General features: G+C 46.0%; 1 protein-coding gene across 1 annotated transcript in view; it reads left to right on the top strand.

Moving 5' to 3' along the window:
- Tmem132c (transmembrane protein 132C) overlaps window positions 1-7,084 on the top strand; it is a 202,477-nt gene extending 195,393 nt beyond the window's left edge. The window contains exon 8 of the mRNA XM_029477801.2: window positions 4,336-7,084. Coding sequence (XP_029333661.2) covers window positions 4,336-5,520 — 1,185 coding nt within the window. The 3' untranslated portion in view covers window positions 5,521-7,084. The remainder of the gene's footprint in view (window positions 1-4,335) is intronic.
- Window positions 7,085-19,884: the final 12,800 nt, after the last annotated feature.

Below are 19,884 nucleotides of genomic sequence, written 5' to 3' on the forward strand. Positions count from 1 at the left end.
CTGGAATTCTGGTGGATGGTGTAAGTGTGAGAAGGGGAAGTGATGGGTAACACAGACGGAGCTCCAAGAACAGAATCTAAAGGCATGGGGCCATGTTCTGTCCATATCAGCTTCCCCACAAGCTGAGTCTCCGCAAGGATTCCCTTACTTATATGAAAGATGAAGGCCTATCAGAAGGCAAAGCAGACAAAGTGCAAGGAAGGGTAGGGGGGTCCTACAACTGTGTCACTTGCTCATCTACCAATGAAGGCATGCTCACCCACCGAGGCTCTTGGAGAGACCATGCCAGCTGGGGAAATATGAGGAATGTACCACTCTCGGAAGACAAAGAAGCTGGGATCAGTATAACACCCACCTATCTATTGTATCCAGAATGGTATGTTAATTTCTTGGCATTTCTGACTTCAGGCCAGAGGATGCCTTTGAGCTAAGATGAATAAGGTGAATGCAAACTTGATCATAGAAGATCATGGAAAGCTGAGCTCATAGCTGCTGACTGGCAGGATAGGTGTTCCACACCATCATGAGATTTCAAATTAGTGCAGACTAACTCAAAAGAATAACTATTCTTCTTTACTCTTTTTTTTCCTTCTTCTCACCTTTGGACAAAATTCTTAAGTGTGCCCAGCCCTCTCCCACTCTGAGATTTCTCATTTGTTTCTGAAAGTCCACTCCCCACACATAGCTGCTTGCAGACCTCCATTGCTAACCCTAATTCAAAAGTTATGGGTTACTCTCCTCCTCCTCCGCCTCCTCCTCCTCCTCCTCTTCCTCCTCCTTCTCCTCTTCTTCCTCTTCCTCGCCCTCCTCCTCCCAGCAGCTGATAAGATTTACAATGTACTTGCCCTGTTATTTTTCTCCCAAACTCAAATAAAAATGGTCCTTGTGCTTAAAAGAGGAGGAGAACATTGAGAGCAGCCAGTCCCCCTTTCTTTACAGAACTTTACTCTGGGCCTTCTACTCCAAAGAGCAGCAGCTCAGCCTCAAATGACCTAAACAGAGTGGAGCAGCCTGTGGGCAGGCATTCATGCCTTCAGGTACAGCCAGATCCAGGCACCCACACAACACCATTCCAGAGTCTCTGCCTGTACCTTCATGTTGGAGTTCAGGATCACCATTCCCTAGAATGTTCTAGAATATTGCTTTCCTCATTCCAAATTCCTCCTAAAACTTATATCCAGACTATTGACAATTCTTGCTCTCTTTTATCAATCTCTGCCTACCTGCCTTTTTTTTTTTTCTTTTTTCTGTTTCTTCCCAATTCTGAGTAAACACATGGGCTGTGTTGGCTGGTGAGTCAACTCTCTCTTCAGACACGTCTTGTCTGTTGCATAAAGCATCTCAAGTGGTTCACTCACCTGTCCCCACCCCCTCTCCTTCTTTTCTTTGAGAAGGGGGTCTCATGTGGCCCAGGCTGGCCTCCAACTAGCTGCTATATAGCTGAAACTGGCACCCAACTCTTGATCCTCCTGCCTGTACTTCCCAAGTCCCAAGACTGCCGGCCTGTGCCAACATTACCCCATTCAGTTTTCCATTCCTAGAAACCCTGAAAGGTCTCCGCACGCCTCTGCTCTCTGAGTCGTTTCTGCTTTAATTTCTTCTTCGCCATTTTCTTTCTTTAGTGATCTTTCTTTTCCTCCTTTATTTTAATTCGGTCTTTTCCAGTTGTCCCCACATCTCCAATAGTAGCCTGATCATCTTATTAATAGTAGATTTGTACTTTCTACTAAGAGTAGCAGTAATAGCAGCAGCAGCAGCAGTTGTGTGTGTGTGTGTGTGTGTGTGTGTGTGTGTGTGTGTGTGTGTGTGTGTGTCACAGTGCACATGTGGAGATTAGAGGACAAACGTAAGGAGTCTGTTCTCTCTTCTTTCACGTTGACACAGGTTTTTGAGATTGAAATCATGTCTCCAGGCTTGCAAAGCCCGTGTTTTTATCTACTGAGCCATCCCTCAGACCTCCCATGTATATTTTTAACACGCCCCTTGTGACCCCTGCCACCTACCTACAGATAGAGTTTTGTTTTCATCAGGGGAGCCTTGTGCAACAGTAGTTGCCTTACTTTTCTCTGCTCCCAAGGAACTCCATGTGATTTGATGCTTTTGATGATCCAGTTTCGAGTCTTGTTTTCCTGCTTGCCTTCCCTGCGGCACACTCCCTGCGGCACACTGGCAGTGCCACACCAGACCAGATCTGAGTGTGGGGTTTCTTATTCCCACCAGTGGCAGATAGGAGATAGATTTCCCCACCCGTCATACATGGAGAGGCTCATACTCTACCCCCACCCCCTCTTGCTGCACCAATAGAGTCTAAGATGGGTGTGACCGATGGGCAAGCAGAAAGGCTCCCACAATCAAGACTGCTCTGGTAGTGAGAGAAGAGCATAGCAGTGAGCCTGCAGGAAAAGGCTGAACATAACCTTGCTGGGTGCAGCCAGCCATGGGGACTGGCAGTGGCTGACCTCTGGGTCTCCAGCACAGCAGGGCTCTGCTAACTTCTTGCTAACCTGATGGCTGAGGGACACTCTAGTTAAACTTACAGGAAAGGCATCCTCTGAATATCAGCGGATGCCTAATAGGCATACACGCTCTGTAATTCCCCTTTTAGAATCTCAGAAGTTCAAGATTTTGCTGGCAATGCCTAGGTTGTGGGTCTGTCCATGGTGCTGAAAGTGAATGCTCCTGCAGGAAATGCCCTGGAGCATCCCGGCTATGTGGATCTAGGTCCACCATTACACTATATTGTCCCTGAGTTATACAGCAGGATTAGGAAGATAGGTCCAGGACATTTCTTGTTCAGGAACTTTTAAACTCCCTTCTCTGTTCTCTACAATGGGACATGAAGCCCTGGGTGTGGCTGTTTGGTCATTGACTGAATGATTGCAAGTCTTTTTAATGACTCGGTCCCTGACACTCACCTGAGCTTCTTTTTTTTTTTTTTTTCTAATTAGGTATTTTCTTCACTTACATTTCCAATGCTATCCCAAAAGTCCCCCCATTCCCCCCCCACTCCCTCACCTGAGCTTTCTTAGTCTGATACAGCTGAGCTGAGTTCACCAAGTGTCACTGCTGTCTACCTGACAGTCATGCAAAGAGTGTGCCATGTGCATCAGGGTCATACAAAGGAAAGATATTCTTGCTTCTCTGTTTCCTCCACAAAGCAAAATGTATCTATAAGACCCTGGGAAAGCATAGGGTGGGGAAGGGCCCTGAGTTAGGGTTCGCTAGAGGAACAGAACTGAAAGGATGAATCCCTACATTGAAAGGAGATCTATTAGCATGACTTACTGGTTGCGGTCCAGGTAGTTCAACAATGGCCGTCTCATGATGGAAAGGTGGAGAACCTGGGTATTGTTCAGTGTGTGAGCTTGGATGTCTCAGCAGCCTCAATCTGACTCAGGAGTTCTGGATGATTCCCAGAGATCTGTTGGTCTTCAGGCCATGTTGCAGTCCTGGAGACTTTGAGTTTAATACCAGCTGCAGCAACAGGATAGAGGAACTTGCCAGCAAGAGTGAGAGCAAGCAGGCAAAAAGCAAAGCTTCTTTCCTCTGTGCTCATCTCCTCTTACCTGTGCTACCACTGGAGGTGTGGCCCGGGTTTGGAGCTGAGATTCCTGCTTTAAATAATTTGATTATGAAAATCCCTCCAAGGGTTTGCAGCAAGAAAGGTTTCAGTTGATTCTGGATGTAGTCAAGTTGACAACAAAGATTAGCCATCACATGACAGACAAGAAACCTTCTCTCTCTCTCTCTCTCTCTCTCTATATATATATATATATATATATATATATATATATATATATATATATATATCTTTTGAGATGGCAGGATGACCTTGAGTTCCTGATATTCCTGCCTCAACTCTCTCCCAAGTGCCAAAGAAAAAGACGTCCACCACCACTCCTAGTCTATGCAGTGCTGGTCACTCCTAGTCAAACCCAGGGCTTCATGTACTGTAGGCAAGCTCATTACCAATTACTACACATTCCCAGCCTATAGTTTCCAGTTTCAGGCCTTTGGCTCTGACATCATTTCCTGCCTCTGCTTTCTACCTCTACAAACCCACTAATGCCTATGAGCCCAGGAATAAGTGATTGGCAAATAACAAAAAGCTGATCCAGGACTGGATAGATGATCTTGCCAGCTAGATGAACTCCTGAAAATGGCTTATGCTGGAGCTGTGTCATGGTATCTCTCTGACTGATGGAAAGCCTATTTACTTCCCCAGTATGTTGGAACTAGATCAGGACTTCATGTCACCCTTCCTGTTACTTTGGTGGTGTTTATCCTGGAGATAAGGCACCTCCCAAGTGATTCTCATGGTCTCTCTCGCTGCAGGAAGCTATAATCAGCACATGGCTCCAGTTCAGTGATGGCTCAGTGACACCCCTGGATATCTACGACTCCAAGGACTTCTCCTTGACTGCCATCTCTTTGGATGAGGCTGTTGTGTCCATCCCCCAACCCCTCTCGCCTTGGTGGCCCACCATGGTAGCTGAAGGAGAAGGCCAGGGCCCACTGCTCCGGGTCGATATGTCCATTGCCGAAGCCTGTCAGAAATCCAAGCGCAAGAGTGTGCTGGCTGTTGGCATTGGCCATGTGGGGGTCAAGTTTGGATGGGATGATGCCGACTCCAGCCAGACTGGAGGAAAGGATGAGGAGGAGATCAAGAACCACGCCAGTGACCGTCGACAGAAGATTCAGGACCTGGAACGCCCAGGCCAGGATGAACTATACCATGGCAACTTTCCTGGGGACCGTGAAGAAGGAGTGCTGAGTGCTACCACCACTACCAAGTCCCTGCTGGATAACAACGTGGGGAAGAGTGGCAGGCGGGATGGGGCTAGGCTACACAGCATACCCATTGACTTCACCAATTTCCCGGCCCATGTGGACCTCCCCAAGGCCAAGACTGGGGGCACACTGGAGGAGAATGGGCTCATGCAGACAGCCCATGGCCTGAGTGACCTAGAGATTGGGATGTATGCCCTCCTAGGTGTCTTCTGCCTGGCCATCCTTGTCTTTCTCATTAACTGCGCCACCTTTGCCTTCAAGTACAGGCACAAACAGGTGCCTCTGGAAGGCCAGGCATCCATGACCCACTCTCATGACTGGGTCTGGCTGGGCAATGAGGCGGAGCTCTTGGAGAACATTGGGGACCTGTCCCCACCCCAGGACGAGCACACGACCATCATAGACCGAGGGCTGGGGGGCTGTGAGGAGAACAACCACTTACTTCTCAATGGTGGCTCCCAAAAGCCCACGCAGAGCCAGGTCCACAGGCCACCAGGCTCCGGGGGACGGCAGACCAGGGAGCCCAGGCAGGAGCCTGCAAACTCACCCACCTCCAAGATGAAGAAGGTCAAGTTTGCCACATTCACCATCCCACCTGAGGAAAGCTGCCCCACGGTGAACTCCATCCTCAGTGGGGAAGATGATATCAAGTGGGTTTGTCAAGACCTGGATGTGGGCGCACCCAAGGAACTCAGAACCTACCTGGAGAAATTCCAAGACAGTGTGTAGCGCTCTGGCCTCCTCGCCAACTTGGGACAGTAGCCTCCTTCCCGACCTCCCTCAGCAGAGTAGCTGAATGGAAGGAGCTCTCAGTGAACTGAGTGAGGAAATCTGGGGCCCACAGAATACCAGGTAGCAGGTTAGAAGCTGGGAAGGGATGTTTTTATACTAAAGCAGTTTTTTTTTTTTTTTTTTAGCAGCAAAGGTTGGTAGGTTTCCAGAAGTTTGAGTCTCTGACTCGGCAGCGAGGCAGAGTGGATCCGAAAGAGAACTGCTCAGACATGAGAGAGTTATTTTATGAATCAAACGACACTGCAGACAAGCTACCAAAAATATTTGTTAAAAAATATATATAAAAAGACAAATAAAAAAAACACACAAATGACTGTCGGTTTATATTTCTAATAAAGGAACAAAATGTAAAAATAAGGCTTGCTAAAAGAAGGCCTCCATTTTAATTCAGTCTTTATGTTTCTGAGGACAGTCCAGGTCTGTTAGCCTTCTGCCCAAGGAGAGGCACATCTGAACAATGGTCACCTCTTAGGAAGAATGAGAATTTTACATTGGATCCCATTATCTCTTTTTGCTTCCATGTTTCTTTCTAAGGTCCTAAGCCTTCATTAGGTTCAATGTCATGTTTATTTCTGAGGACCAAGTGGTACATTTTCCTAAATGAAATGTAAATTATATTTCTATTCATTAGATAGCTTTTTCCCCCCTCTTTTTAAGAAGATCATCAACTAATCCAGTCTTTACGTTGCAACATTAACCTGTCTTCATATTATACATCTCTTGCTTTGTTAATATTTTCTGACTTGTTTGTAATTTTTTGGTTTTTTTGTTTTGTTTTGTTTTAACAATATAGCAAGTGTGCAGTTCCCCGCATGGGGAGAGTGCACCCCGCAATCTGTCATCAGCCGGGTCAGGCCAATGAGTGGAATAATGTTCACAGCTGTCTGAATAGGGTATGGCCAAGAGAACAGAGTGCAGCCTGTGACACCTGGCCACTCCCTATGGAGACAGAGACTCAGTGGGTGTCTCCGGCAGTGTGGGCATAGGGATGCCTCTATGTGAAGAGCTGTGAGTGAAATCCATAAACTCGAGGTGTGCAGGGTCAGGCAGATGGGCCATGTCTACCACAAGATACAGCCGACCCTGTACTGAACAAACAGAAAAGACACGTGGGGGCGGGGCAGGCTGGAGTTATCTGATCTTATTATTGGGCAAGGCGAACCAGCATGAACTCAAAATGATTTTTTTAAAAATAGAAATCTATGTTAGATTGTCAATCAAACTGCAGCTTTGAACAGTATGGCTGTGTTAACAGCACAATGTAGTATCATATCCATTCAAAACAGAGTGTTTACTCGAAAAGTAGGAGGGAATCAAATGAACTAGGATGTCCGGAGCCTGGCACTCTCCATTCATCAGCTGAGGGAGAGGATGTCGGGCACTGTGACCCCTCAGCAGAGCAGCATTCACAGAGAGACCAGGGGACGGCCATTGTTTGGCTTTTTTTTGTTTTTGTTTTTTCTATTACTAAAATCAGTAGCTGAGAAAAGGTCTCAGAAGCCTAGTGACCTTGGTTGGACCTTTGACACATATATTTGTAGCATTTACAATAGATTAAAAAAAAAAAAAGCTATTTATTTATACCTGTGGTGGCAGTTGTCATTAAAACGCTTGCCATGCTTCCAAAGTCAGTGTCTCGTGGGACGTTCTTTATCTACTTCCTGTCTTCCGATCCTGACAGGCATGGGCCTGCAGAAGAGCTCACATTTTAAAGAAGAAACAATACACTTGCCCCTCCCCACACTTCAACTCTGGGCTGATCCGGAGTTATTCTGATGATGGACAAGTTTGATCACATAGTCACTCGGGGTCACAGTGGGGCAGCTTAGGGTCAGTGTGAGGCAGCTGGTCCCATCCACAGTCAGGAAACAGAGAGAGGTGGATGCTGATGATAAGCTCACTGTCTTCTTTTTATTCAGTCTAGGACCTCAGCATGTGGGACGGTGCTGCCCACATTTAGGTGGGTCTTCCCTCTTCAGTTAACCCAGTCTAGAAACTCTCTCACAGACACGCCCAGAGATTTATCCCCTAGGTGACTTAGACTGATAGGTCACCAATACTCACCAATGACTATCCATATTCCAGGAACCACTGTGAGGTTATTTGTGAAGTCAGTGTCAACTGTCAGTCAAGATGTTCTAGAAGATAGCTCAGTGGCTAAAACACTTGCAGTCCAAGCCTAAGGATCAGAGTTCAGATCCCCAGAGCCCGTATAAATGCTGGGTGGTGGACAGAGACACATAATTCATTAGAGCAAGCTGGCTATGGAGACATACCATATCAGTGAGCTCTGGGTTTGATTGAGAGACCCTGCCTCTTTGAATAAGGTGAAAGAGTAAGGGAGAACAATTCCTGACATCATCCCAGAGACTCCACATACATACAAACAAGCGCACACTCATGAAAATACAAAGAGATCAACCTTTCTCAGTTATTTCACTCATTGAGATCTTTCACCATATTTAAACACCTCTTATAATGCAAATTTAAGACTCAAATATGGTCTCACTTAGATAGTAAGGGTTTCTGTTGCCAGCCCCTCAATCAGATCTGCCCTCAAGGTTTCACAGCCGCCTCTCTGAGCACCAGCTCTGCCCAGACTCCCTCTTAGAGTGAACACCGATCATCACAATCATCACTGGTTATTCCAAGGACCTGTGTGTCAGCTCATTTTTCAAACATCTCTCTCTATGCAGATGGGAGCCTATAGAAGCTAACGTGGTTTTTTTTTTTTTTTTTTATTCAGTTCTCGTCATAAAATCCAACAGGAGTACCTTGTCCCATTGTTGCTGGACCAACAATCTACTTAGCACCAGCTGACTAGCTGTATCTTTGCTTACAAAGGGTGAGATAATGAGAGGGACTAGGAGGCGGTCAATGAAAGCCAGAAGTGGGGAACTGTAGGCAGGTGAGAGCCACACAGCTACTCCAGTGTCACCCCTTACTCCTTGATAGGCTTCATGGCCTTTCAGAAATGAGATGGGCTGGGGTGATAACTCAGTTACTTAAGAGAACTTGCCAGGCAAGCATGAGGACCAGCATTTGTCTCTTCCAACTCTACCCCTGCAGACAAAAGCCAGGCATGAGGGCAAATTGGAGGCCAGGGAGAGATTCAGTCTCAAAAGAAGACGTGGACAGCTCCTGAAGAACAACACTCAGTGTTGTTTTCAGGCCTCAACACACACACACACACACACACACACATGCACGCACACATGGGCACACACACACAATGACGGTCAAAATAAAGGAATAGAATACTTCTCAAGTTCACATGGAGACCTTCGTATCTCTATTAACACCAGTATTCACTACAGAAATAATGAGACTGTTCAATGGAGTTTTCTTCTATGCCAGGGCCTGGGTTAAGCCTTGTCCAGTTATGGACCCAGAACAGCAGTGTGAACCCTATTGCTGACAAGGAGTCCAACTCACTGCAACCTCTTTAAGGTCATAGCTAGAATGTGACAAGTAAGATCCAGTATCCAAAGAGGATGGTCTTAATTACCATGTGAATGCAAGCTTTACATACATTATCTTGGGCTAAAAATGGAATTTGGAGCTATAGAAAAGAAATTCAGGTCCACTTACATGGCATTTGAGAGGCAAAGAAAAGCCAAAGGGATAAAAAGAGACCGCAAAAACCTCCCCTCTCCTTTCAGAAAGAGAAACGAGTAACTCACCTTATCAGAAGAGGGTGTCTTTTTCATCTTCAATTCTGCCCATAATTTTGTGTGCGTTTGAATTCTCAAAGCTAATTGTTATAAACAAGAGCCTCTGCTTATTTTTAAAATTTAAAGGCGCCCATAAACATTGCTTAATCGAGACACTCTTTGTGAGACCAAGTCTGATCTGTGGTCCAGGCTAGACTGGAACTCAATATGTAGCCCAGACTGACATCAAACTTGTCCCAATCCTCCTACCGTACACGTGCACACACCCAAGCCTGGAATTACGAACATACACCAACATACCATGTTTTCATAGCATCAGAAGGTGCTAGGCAGGCTGCTGAGGGAGAAAGGTCATCGAATGTCTTATCTTTGGCTGCTATAATACTGACCTGCAAGGCAAGATGAACCACTGGTACAATAGTGATAAGATGGTATAATGGGGTTATTAAACACTCACTTGACTGGATTGAAGCCTGCTCCCCAGGAGGTAATTCACATCTGTCACATAGTCAAAACCCATGGCTTGGGAAGGCATAAGTCCTACGGGGGGACCTACGGATGACAATTTTCTAAATGTTCATGTTATCAAACTCCCTTCTATACGGCTATGTCTGCACCCTTTGATTTATTCTGCTCCTAGCCTTGCAAAGAGAAGCTTCTGACTGCAGTGCATGCTGGTTAAGGCTGAGAGGCACAGCTCTGCTCAAAGTGGTGAGAATGAGAGATTATGAGTGCTTAGCCATAGGCGGGATATTTCTAGCAGCCCCTCCCCCAAGGCTCAGGGAACACCCAGGAAGAGCAGGCAGAAAGAATATAAAAAAAAAAAACAGAGAACGGGAGGACACTGAGAGATGCTATCCTCTGGACACAATGTGACTGTTGCACATGGGCACACAGCAGCTCTGGTCACCTGCACCAGATCAAACCAGTTAAAAACCCAGCATGGAGGGGAAGGGGTTCCTGGGGCCATGGCCCTAGCTGAGGAGCTGGTGACAGTTGAGTGCTTCGGGGGGTGGGGTGGGGGTGGGGTAGGGGGAGGTCACTTTTCTTTAGGACTACGGCCACTGGTAGGTTCCCCGTGTCCCAGTGAATGACCGCACACCCATGAGCATATGAGGAGCACTAATTGACCCCATGGGTTAAACAGACAGAAGGCATGGAGTTAGAGAGGAGATATTATGGGCGATCCTGGGAAGAGTTGAAGTGGAGAGTGAGGGGTGAATGTGATCAAGATAGGTGTATACGTGTCTGAAATTTTCAAAGGATTTGAGAATTAATGTTAAAATATATATATATTAAGGAGGAGCTGGAGAGATGGCTCAGCTGTTAGGAACACTGACTGCTCTTCCAGAGGTCCTGAGTTCAATTCCTAGCAACCACATGGTGCCTCACAACCATCTGTAATGAGATCTGAAGACAGCTACAGTGTACACATAGGTAAATAAAATAAATACCTTTTATTATGTATTATTTTAAATATATTTCTATTTTATATTTAAATAGTTATATAATATTTATAATTTATATTTATAAATTTTATTATTTATTATTAAAACTCAGTGAAGTTTTAATGAGGCTGAGAGCCCATCAAGAAGATCAACGAAGGCCACTCAGGGGAACACCATTTAACTTGAGCCTCTAGGTGCATCTGAGATAGGGACCACTCTACATAAAATGCAGCGGGAAATCTGGGTGTGAAGACCAATAGAAAGGGCTATGGCCAGGACACGCTGGACATAAATAAATACAATACAAAGATAAGTCTCCTGTGTACAGTAGAAACAGCTGGGTCACACACACTACCCATTTTTCCCTCCCTGTGCAACCTTGGAAGACCATGCTGTAAGAGAGCAGAGGCCAGATGGCACCCACAGATCAGCTTGTAAAGCAGGCACATTTGCCCCAGCTTGCACAGTGCCCAGCCATTTGGCTTCAGCCATCCTGTGTTGAGTTTGAAGATGCTACACTGAGCTTCCAATGGGTTTGCTATAAGAGGCTTATTAGTTACTTCCAGACAGCGAAAACCTAAGCAAACCTGGGGAACTTGAGGCTCTGACAGCCGAATTCTGCTTACAGGCAGACAGCCTAACTGGCAAATCTGCGTCAAGCGAGACTTGAAGAAGACAGAGACAGAGGCCAATTTCTCCCAGTACCATTGTGCTTTTGTGTAGATTACGTTTCAGAGAGTAAGACACTTTATGGCATTTTTTTTCCAATTTATTTTCTACCAACCAAAATGTTTTAGCCAAAAAGCCTTTTAATCTTCCCCTGTCCAAAAAAAAATCACTAAGAAGAAGGAAATTACCTGACTGTGAAATTTCACTGATTTTTTTTTAAGTCCAGGTTAAGCTGAGGGTCAAGATTTACCTTCTACCAGTTCTGCTGACCTTTGAATGTTCTGGAAGGCTCTGGAAACTGTGGGGACACTGTGGCTGGCTGCGATTCCCTTCAGCTGTGGAGAGAAGGGGTCACTGCACCAATGATGAGGATGTAGGGGTACAGTGGGTGTGTCCAGACATAGCAAAGCAATGATAACATGAGACATGAGATTCCATGGGTCTAGGGCTTCCCTTAATCCAACAGGTTTAATCATATTCGCTAAGTATATCTACATTGCCCCAAATTCCAAATAGGGTCACAGACTGAGGCTCTGGGTGGACCTAAACTAGAGGTAGGACAATGTTCAGCCAGGTAGAGAACACAGAAGGACTCTGTTAGCAGATTAACTTGCTAGTATGATTCCCTTCTCCCTGAGACTCCAGCAGGGACGGTCCCCACCGTCCACAGCTATTGCTACCGAACGTGCATGAACAAACCCTAATCCTTGTTCCTACCTACATTAGCTATGTCTCTCACGACTGCACCAGAATACTTGACAGAAGCAATTTGGGGGTGGGAGGAATTCATTTTGGTTCACAGCTTCTGGAGTTCCGTCCGTCATGGAGAAGGCGGGATACGGTAAGTGTATGCCGCAGCATATAGGCTTCTCACACAGAGGCCCCATGAAGAGGAGATTGCACCCAGCCTTTTGCGCAAACTCTCCATTCTCTGTTCTTAACACATCTCTGTCTTGGGAGTCACACACACACAAGTATTGAGAGCCAAACCCTTGCACTGGCTCCTCTGTATCCATCTGTGCACAGCTGCCACCTGTGGCTTCAATGGAAGTTGGGTGAAGCATCGGGGGGAGCTGAGGCTTAAAGACTCTGCCTTTCTGAACAGCTCCCTGGTGATAAATGCATGGATCATGGACTACATCTGGTCAGTGAGAGCCTCTGAGGTAAGACAGAAGCAGGGCGAGAGGAGTGAGCAACTCAGGGAATCGGGGAACCAGAAAGACCACGCCCCTGAGGACACCACATAGTGGCAGCAGAAGCCACAACTGACAGGCTCTAGGGAAATGAACCCCCCTGCCTCAGAGTCAAACTTGGCCAGAGGTGGGTCACTTGTCACTGAAGTCTTAGAAGTGATGGAGAAATATGTAGGAGACTGGTCACCATGACTGCTTTTTGGATGACAGAGAGATTTACTTTGCTCAGTGTTTTTGGTTATTGGCATTCCAGACAGACAACCCTGGCTTGTACCCCAGCCCAGTTTACACAACTAGGTACAGTTACCCTGAAGAACAGGGACCAGGAGCTCATACAAAAACTCGAATGTAAGCTGGGTGTAATACATACCTTTAATCTAAACACTCAAAAGTCCAGTAGGGTTGATGCTTGGGGGTGACCTTACAAAGTTGATTCTCTTCTTCCACACTCAAATTATATAGTCCATCATTAAGACAAGTTGGGGCAGGAACTTGAAGGCAAGCCTGCTTGCTGACCAAGGAACTCACTCACAGTCAAGGAAGTAAAGCAGTAACAGTGGAAGACTCTGTCTGCTGGCTTTCGTAATAGCGCATGACCACCTGCCCAGGGAATGGTGCTGCCCACAGTGGGCCAGGCCCTCTTGAGTCAATCAAGACAATCCCTTCCCCAACACCCCCCCCACCCCCGCCCCAGACATACACACAGGCCAATCTGACCTGGACAATCCCTCAACTGAGACACTCTTCTCAAGTGACTCTAGGCTATGTCAAGTTGACAGCTGAAGCTAGCTAGGACAGGAAGTAATCATCACTTAATGTGGATGACAGCAGGGACTGCAGAAGTGACAACCGAGTCTCTTTCTTCTTGGGCGATCAAACTGTTCTAAAAATCATGACAGTATACATTTGAGAATAAAGCTTGGCTAGGTCAGGTACTTATGAGTGACAGTGGGAAAAGCCATTCATAGCCTCACTCCTTCCTCTGGCAACTGGAGATGATGCCTGGCTTAAAACACCATTGAGACTTCTTAATTTGGTGGACCCAAAACCCTTCCCCAGGTCACACACTACTAAATCTGATCATGGGAAAGTTAAGGTTCTGGTCTCACTGCTAACTTCTATGGTGAAGAACCCCCTTCCCCATCCTTCCTTGTCCTGTTGAGACTGGATTTGAGACCCTAGCACTGGACCCTGGGAACACAGGTTGGCTGCTGTCTGGATGCCACGCTCAGCAATGTCTCGTTCCTGTGAAGAGAGGTGAATTGAGATGTGACTCTGAGGTATGTAAGAGACCGGGGCAGACTGACAAAGCCCAGAGAGGATCTGAACACCCGTGTCGGGCTCACCCAGAGCCTCTAAGGAAATCAACTCCTTCCTAATGTTTTGTATCAGCGAAGAGTCACAATCTGCACTCTCTCCACCCCTCCCTCCCTCCCCAGGGGAGGAAAAATATTAAGCTTTGTTCAAGGCACCCTGGAAACAAACTGTGAACTCTTGACTCTGAACAATCTAGAAAAAAATTTCCACTTTAAAAAAAAAAAAAAGAAAAAAAAAAGACTGTTTTCTGCTTTCATACTCAAGTCACAGGCTGAATTTCTTTTTCTTTAGTTCTGAAAATGATTCATTGAGCAAGAGATGTGATTTTTCTAAGAGCTAACCACAATTTCCCCTATACCTAATTAACATCAGGAAAAAAAAAAAAAGCCTTTGGCTTTGATAGGGAACCCATGAAGAGGACGTTATGTTTTTTATAAAGACCAAAGCTCATTGTAGAATTTGTGTGACGGGCAGGTAGGACCATGTTCTGTGTCCTGGAGGATTTGGGAGCTCGTAGCTTGCATGGATCAGCTGAGAAAAGAAGTCTCTAAAAGCAGGAGAGATCAGAGCTTATCTTCCACGGTGCCCTCCACCTGGGCAAGGTGGGCACTTGCCTAGACCCATGTCAGAGGGCCTGGCTCTGCTCTGCTCCACCTGTATTCTTATCTACCTGTATCCTCCCTTAAACTTCCTGTCATGGAGTGTGTCTAGGGATGAAACTTTTGAGAGAGGAGATTACAAGAAAGCGAGGGTGTTCCTGTGGGCTGTGAGTGACTGTCCTCTGAACCAAGTCACAGTTATCTTCAGGTGTTCAGCTGTGTTCCATTCCATGAGCCTGGCTTAGGAAAAGAGAGGAACCGGGGACATGGATGTTTGCAGAGCAACTGAGCTCATACAGGAGGTGATGTTTTCTATCTCGCTGTGTCTCATAGATAACTCTAAGAAGGCTGCGTCTCCATTAGAACTCATCATATTGGGTTGCTGTGGCAGCTGAGAGTCAAGGTCAGGGTGCTTCTGTTAGCCTGTGCAGCAGCCATGTGCCCATATGTGTTGGGACCTCCACACTTTCACTTGGAGCCCCACAAATTGAGGGTGAGACTAATAGTGTACAACTGATAGTGAAGGTTTGGTGGCTCCCCTGGTCTTTGGGGGCCTGTAAGCTCATCTTTTTCTAAAGTTGCCCAAGAGCTAGGAGCTACAGAGGCTGTGCCAGCCGACTCTTTCACGGGGGCCGAAGCAAGAATACCAACCCAACAGAGCTACAAGTGATGTTTGAGAAGACTGATCTAAAGAGGAAGTCGGAGATTGTCCATGTAGGAGCAAGGCAGCCAAAGGGGATTTCAGATGTGGCGGTGGGCTGCCCTAAATGAGCAGACCTACAATGGGTGATGGCAGCAGTTGGGCTATAAAATTATCCCAGTGGCATTGCCATGGAAACCCTTTTCTGCCTCTGGAGCCCATCCTTACCACTTCTCACCCAGGGACATTCACTTCTGTATTCCATAAAAATTGTAATGTGTTCTGATTATCGCCAAGTTGCTGCCCCTGCAATTCATGGATCACACAAACAGACACAGTTCTCTCTGGGTTCTTGTCCAAAATGCCATGGCATCCTTCTTCAAGACAGGTTCATGGGAAAGGTTTGTGGCTCCCAACCAGAAGGCCAAAGTTGTTCTTCTTTCTCCTCTTCTGGAGATATAAGAGGTATAGACATGTACTCTCTCCTAGGTGCTTGGAGCTAGGTTGTAGCCTCAGGACCACTTCCTTGGCTTTGAACTCAGGAAGTCATAAGAGAGGAGAGAGAAGAAATCAAGATGGGGCCTGAACTCCCATTTGGAGCACCCACCCATGCTGTCTTTCAGTGGTTTGAATATCTCTTGTGGCTGGGGAAATGGCTCCAGGTGTAAAGGTGCTTGTGACCACCTGAGTTCAATTCCTGGAACCTACACAGTGAGAGAAGAGAACAAACTCCTGGCAGTTGTCCTTCAGCCTCCACCCATGTACCATAACACACACATGTGCTTAAATACACATGTACACATGTTCTTTTTTATTACATTTATTTAGTCTTTCTTTGTTTCTCTCTGTGTGTCTCCCTACGTGTATATGTGTGATATGTGTATATGTGGTATATGTATGGGATGGTGGTATGTCTTGCGTGTTTATTTATGTGTAGTGTGTGTGTATGGTGTGTGTATATATGTGTATATGTGGGGGATGGTGGTATGTCTAGTGTGTGTGGTATGTGTGTATGTGTGGTGTGTGTGTGTGGTGTGTAAGTGGCTGTGTTTGTGTGTGTGGTATGTATGTGTTTGTATATGTGTGTGTGTGATGTGTGTGGTTTGTGCATATGTATGTGGGGGGGATGGTAGTATGTCTAGTGTATGTGTATGTGTGAGATGTGTGTATATATTTGTGTATGTGGGGAGATGGTGGAATGTCTAGTGTGTGTGTGGTGTGTGTATGTGTTTATGTGTGGTGTTTGTGTATGTGTCTTCCTGTGTGTAGGGGGGATGGTGGTATGTCTAGTGTGTATGTGTGAGGTTTGTGTGTGTGTGTGAAATGTGTGTGCTTGTGCTTGTGTAAGGGGTACTTATACTGATCAGAAGACAACATACAAGACTCGGTTCTCTCATTCCACCATTTGGGTCACAGAGATTGATCTCAGGCCATCAAGCAAGGCTTCAAGCACTGTTAGCTGTTGAGCAATCTCTCTGGCCCACATGGAAGTTCTTAAAGCTGCAGGTATAACTAGACCCAGGTGTTCATATGAGGTCTCAGTTATTTGTTAACTCTACCTTTCTCTGTCCCAGGCATCAGGAAGGGACCATAAAGGGACATCATAGCTTTTCAATCCCTCTAGAAAGAGAACGAGGTTCTCCTCTGCTCACCCAAATCTCTGGCTCACTGCCCGGGTCAAAGGTCAGCCTCGTGGATTCAATCCCAAACATTAATGCCTTCTTCATCCCTCATCAAAGAAAACGAATTTAGGACTTCAACAAGGGGGAAGGAAGGAAGGTATGGCTTTTACCAGATGACTCGGCTCCTGGAGAACAAGTGTACTTCTTGGTAAATCCACACACCTTTCTGAAAATGGCTTTAGCTGCATTTGGGACGGGAGGGAGGTTAAACATCTCTGTCCACCCCTCCTGGTCCTTTGCACACAGAGGGTGTTGTGGGCTAAGAAAGGGAGCTCAAAGACGCTGGACAGAGCTGGCCACGTGTTTTGGCATTCATTAATATCTTTGCAGTCGTGACATCTTGTCTTTAAAAAACTGCCAAATCCCTCTCCCATTCTCCCTTCCCTTCCCCTGACTTCCTTGCCAGCCACAGGTGCTGGGAACAGATAAGGTTTTTAGCGGTAAATCCTTGGGATGTTGAGGTAGACACTTCTAGGATGTTGTCGTCGGAGGGGTGGAAGGTCTGCAGGCTCTGGCCTGGAGCACTGAGGAATCTTATAAAGTGGTGTTCTGTCACCCTCATCAAAGCGGATAACAGCACTCCAAACAGAAAGCAGATCAATAGAGGTGATGTGGGGCCTCCCTTGGCTCAGAGACAGCTGCTGTTAACATAGCTACTCTCAATCCCTTGTACATTTCTGCAGACACAGGGTTATGGGAGCCAGCATGGGAGATGCAGGGTTATGGAGAGAAGCCAAACCTGCTCCCACAGGGACAGGTGTGGTTAAGATGATTTGTGAGGTGGGAGACTGGGCATGAAGTTCAGTGGAATAGTGTTTGAGTAGTGTTAGCGAGACACTGGGTTCCACCCCGGTATAGAGAGATGATTGATAGATTGTCATAGATAGGTACATAGATAGATAGGCAGATACAAACATACACTATATAGATGGATGGATAGATGATAGACAGGTGGTAGATTATATAGATGGATGGATAAATGATAGATAATATAGATGAATGGATAGATGATAGGTTAATAGGTAAAAAGAATGATAGATTATATGGATGGTTGAATAGATGGTAGACAGGCAAGCATATAGGTGATAGATTATATAAATAAATGGAAGGGCAGATGATAAACAGACAGGTAAACAATATATATAGGTAGATAGATAGAAGATAGGTAGGTAGATAGGTGGATGTAGAGAGAACATATTGTATATTGTATGGATGCATCACCTGTCAATTAAAAAGCCTATGGCCTATGGCTTGGGCAAGAAATAGGAGGTGGGACATGGAGAGGAGAAATAATTCTGGGAGAGAAAGCGGGAGATTCCTTAGGAAGATGTGACTAACAAGACAAATGTAGCTGAGCACAGGCAACCAGCCATGTGGCAGAATGCAGGCTAGAGTAAACGGGATGTTTTAAGTTATAACTACTCAGAGAAGAGCCAGCCGGGCGTGGTGGCGCACGCCTTTAATCCCAGCACTCGGGAGGCAGAGGCAGGCAGATTTCTGAGTTCGAGGCCAGCCTGGTCTACAAAGTGAGTTGCAGGACAGCCAGGGCTACACAAAGAAAGCCTGTCTCAAAAAACCAAAAAAAAAAAAAAAGAGAGAGAGAGAAGAGCCTAGCTAGATGGCCAAGGTATTTGTACATTTTGAGTCTGAGTCTTATTTCTACGTGCTTGGGGCTGGGAGGAAGAACCAGGGCCTAACTTCAACAGGTAGATGGATGGATGGATGGGTAGATAGATAGATAGACAGACATAGATGATACAGAAAAATTAGATAGATGATAAATAGGTAGATGATAGAGATAGATAGAAAATTGATAAATAGGTAAGTAGATGATAAATAGGAAAATTAGATGATAGATAGATAGACAGTAAATAGATAGATAGATAGATGATAGATAGATAGATAGATAGATAGATAGATAGAGCCTTGAGAGAGTGAAGTGGAAAAACTGGACTAAAACTTGTTTTACAGAGGTCCTTGGCACAGTGTAAGTAGCAGAGCTTGGGATAGCTCAGGGCAAAGACTACTGATATTTGCTGAGAAGCTATGAGAGCTCAAGAGGCTATTCTCGCCACCTGTGTCTACGAAAGTATCTGAAATAAGAAATTTCTAAAAAGTGAAAGTCAGAAGATCAAGGCCAGACAAGCACACAGCGTCAGCAAACGTGGAGGCTGATCGACAGAGGGCATCGTCCTGGCTCTTGTCCTTCTACTTCCTGTGCAAAAACTCTGATGAGAAGCAGGGTGTTCAGAAGCGATGGAGAGATGGCTCGGTGGATCTTGCAGAGGACCTGAGTTCTAATCTCAGTACCCACATGTGTCTGGCGCCCTCTTTAGGCCTCTGTGAGTACTGCAAGCACTCGGTGAAAGCAAAATATGCATCCATGAAATAAAAAGTTTAATGCAATATAATAATATAATACAACATAATAATACATTGCAATATAACACAATGCAATATAATAACAACAACATCATCATGGAGATTATAACCCCGCTTCATTGAGCATTAACATGTACCACACAAACAGCAGTCCATTCATCCACTGACAGAAACAAAAGACCCCAGACAGTCAGTCCCCCCTGGTCTTCCCAGATCTGCTGGAGTGCAGATGAATTCCCCCTTACATATCTCTGAACTGTTTGAATTTTACCGCAAGCAGATATCATGTTCCAACAAAACACAGGTATAATTCTGCCCTGGGGTAGTGGTGCACAGCAGCCCTGGGCTGCGGAACAAGATGAGTCAGGTGTTTAAGGTCAGCCTTACTACATAGTGAGTTTAAGGAAAGCCCTGCCCCTCCCCCAGTCCTATAAATAAAGAGGAGCCCTTTAGAGACATTTTTATGGCCAATGCCATGGGCTAGATCTCATGTATCCGCACCCTCCAACCCAGGAGATGCTGCAGGGTGGGCTGAAGGACACTGGCAAAGACCCTGGACCAGAAGCCTGGACCCTCACCTCCAAATGCCCTTTGCTTCTCCTTCAAAAGATCTCCTGCAGCGGGGGCCGACGCCATTAAGGTGAATTATCAGCTCCTGGCCCACACATCTTGCACGTGTGCCTTTTGCCTTGCCCCT

Source organism: Mus caroli, unplaced genomic scaffold, assembly GCF_978045245.1.
Source record: "Mus caroli unplaced genomic scaffold, Mus_caroli_1 scaffold_4, whole genome shotgun sequence".
NCBI lineage: Eukaryota > Metazoa > Chordata > Mammalia > Rodentia > Muridae > Mus > Mus caroli.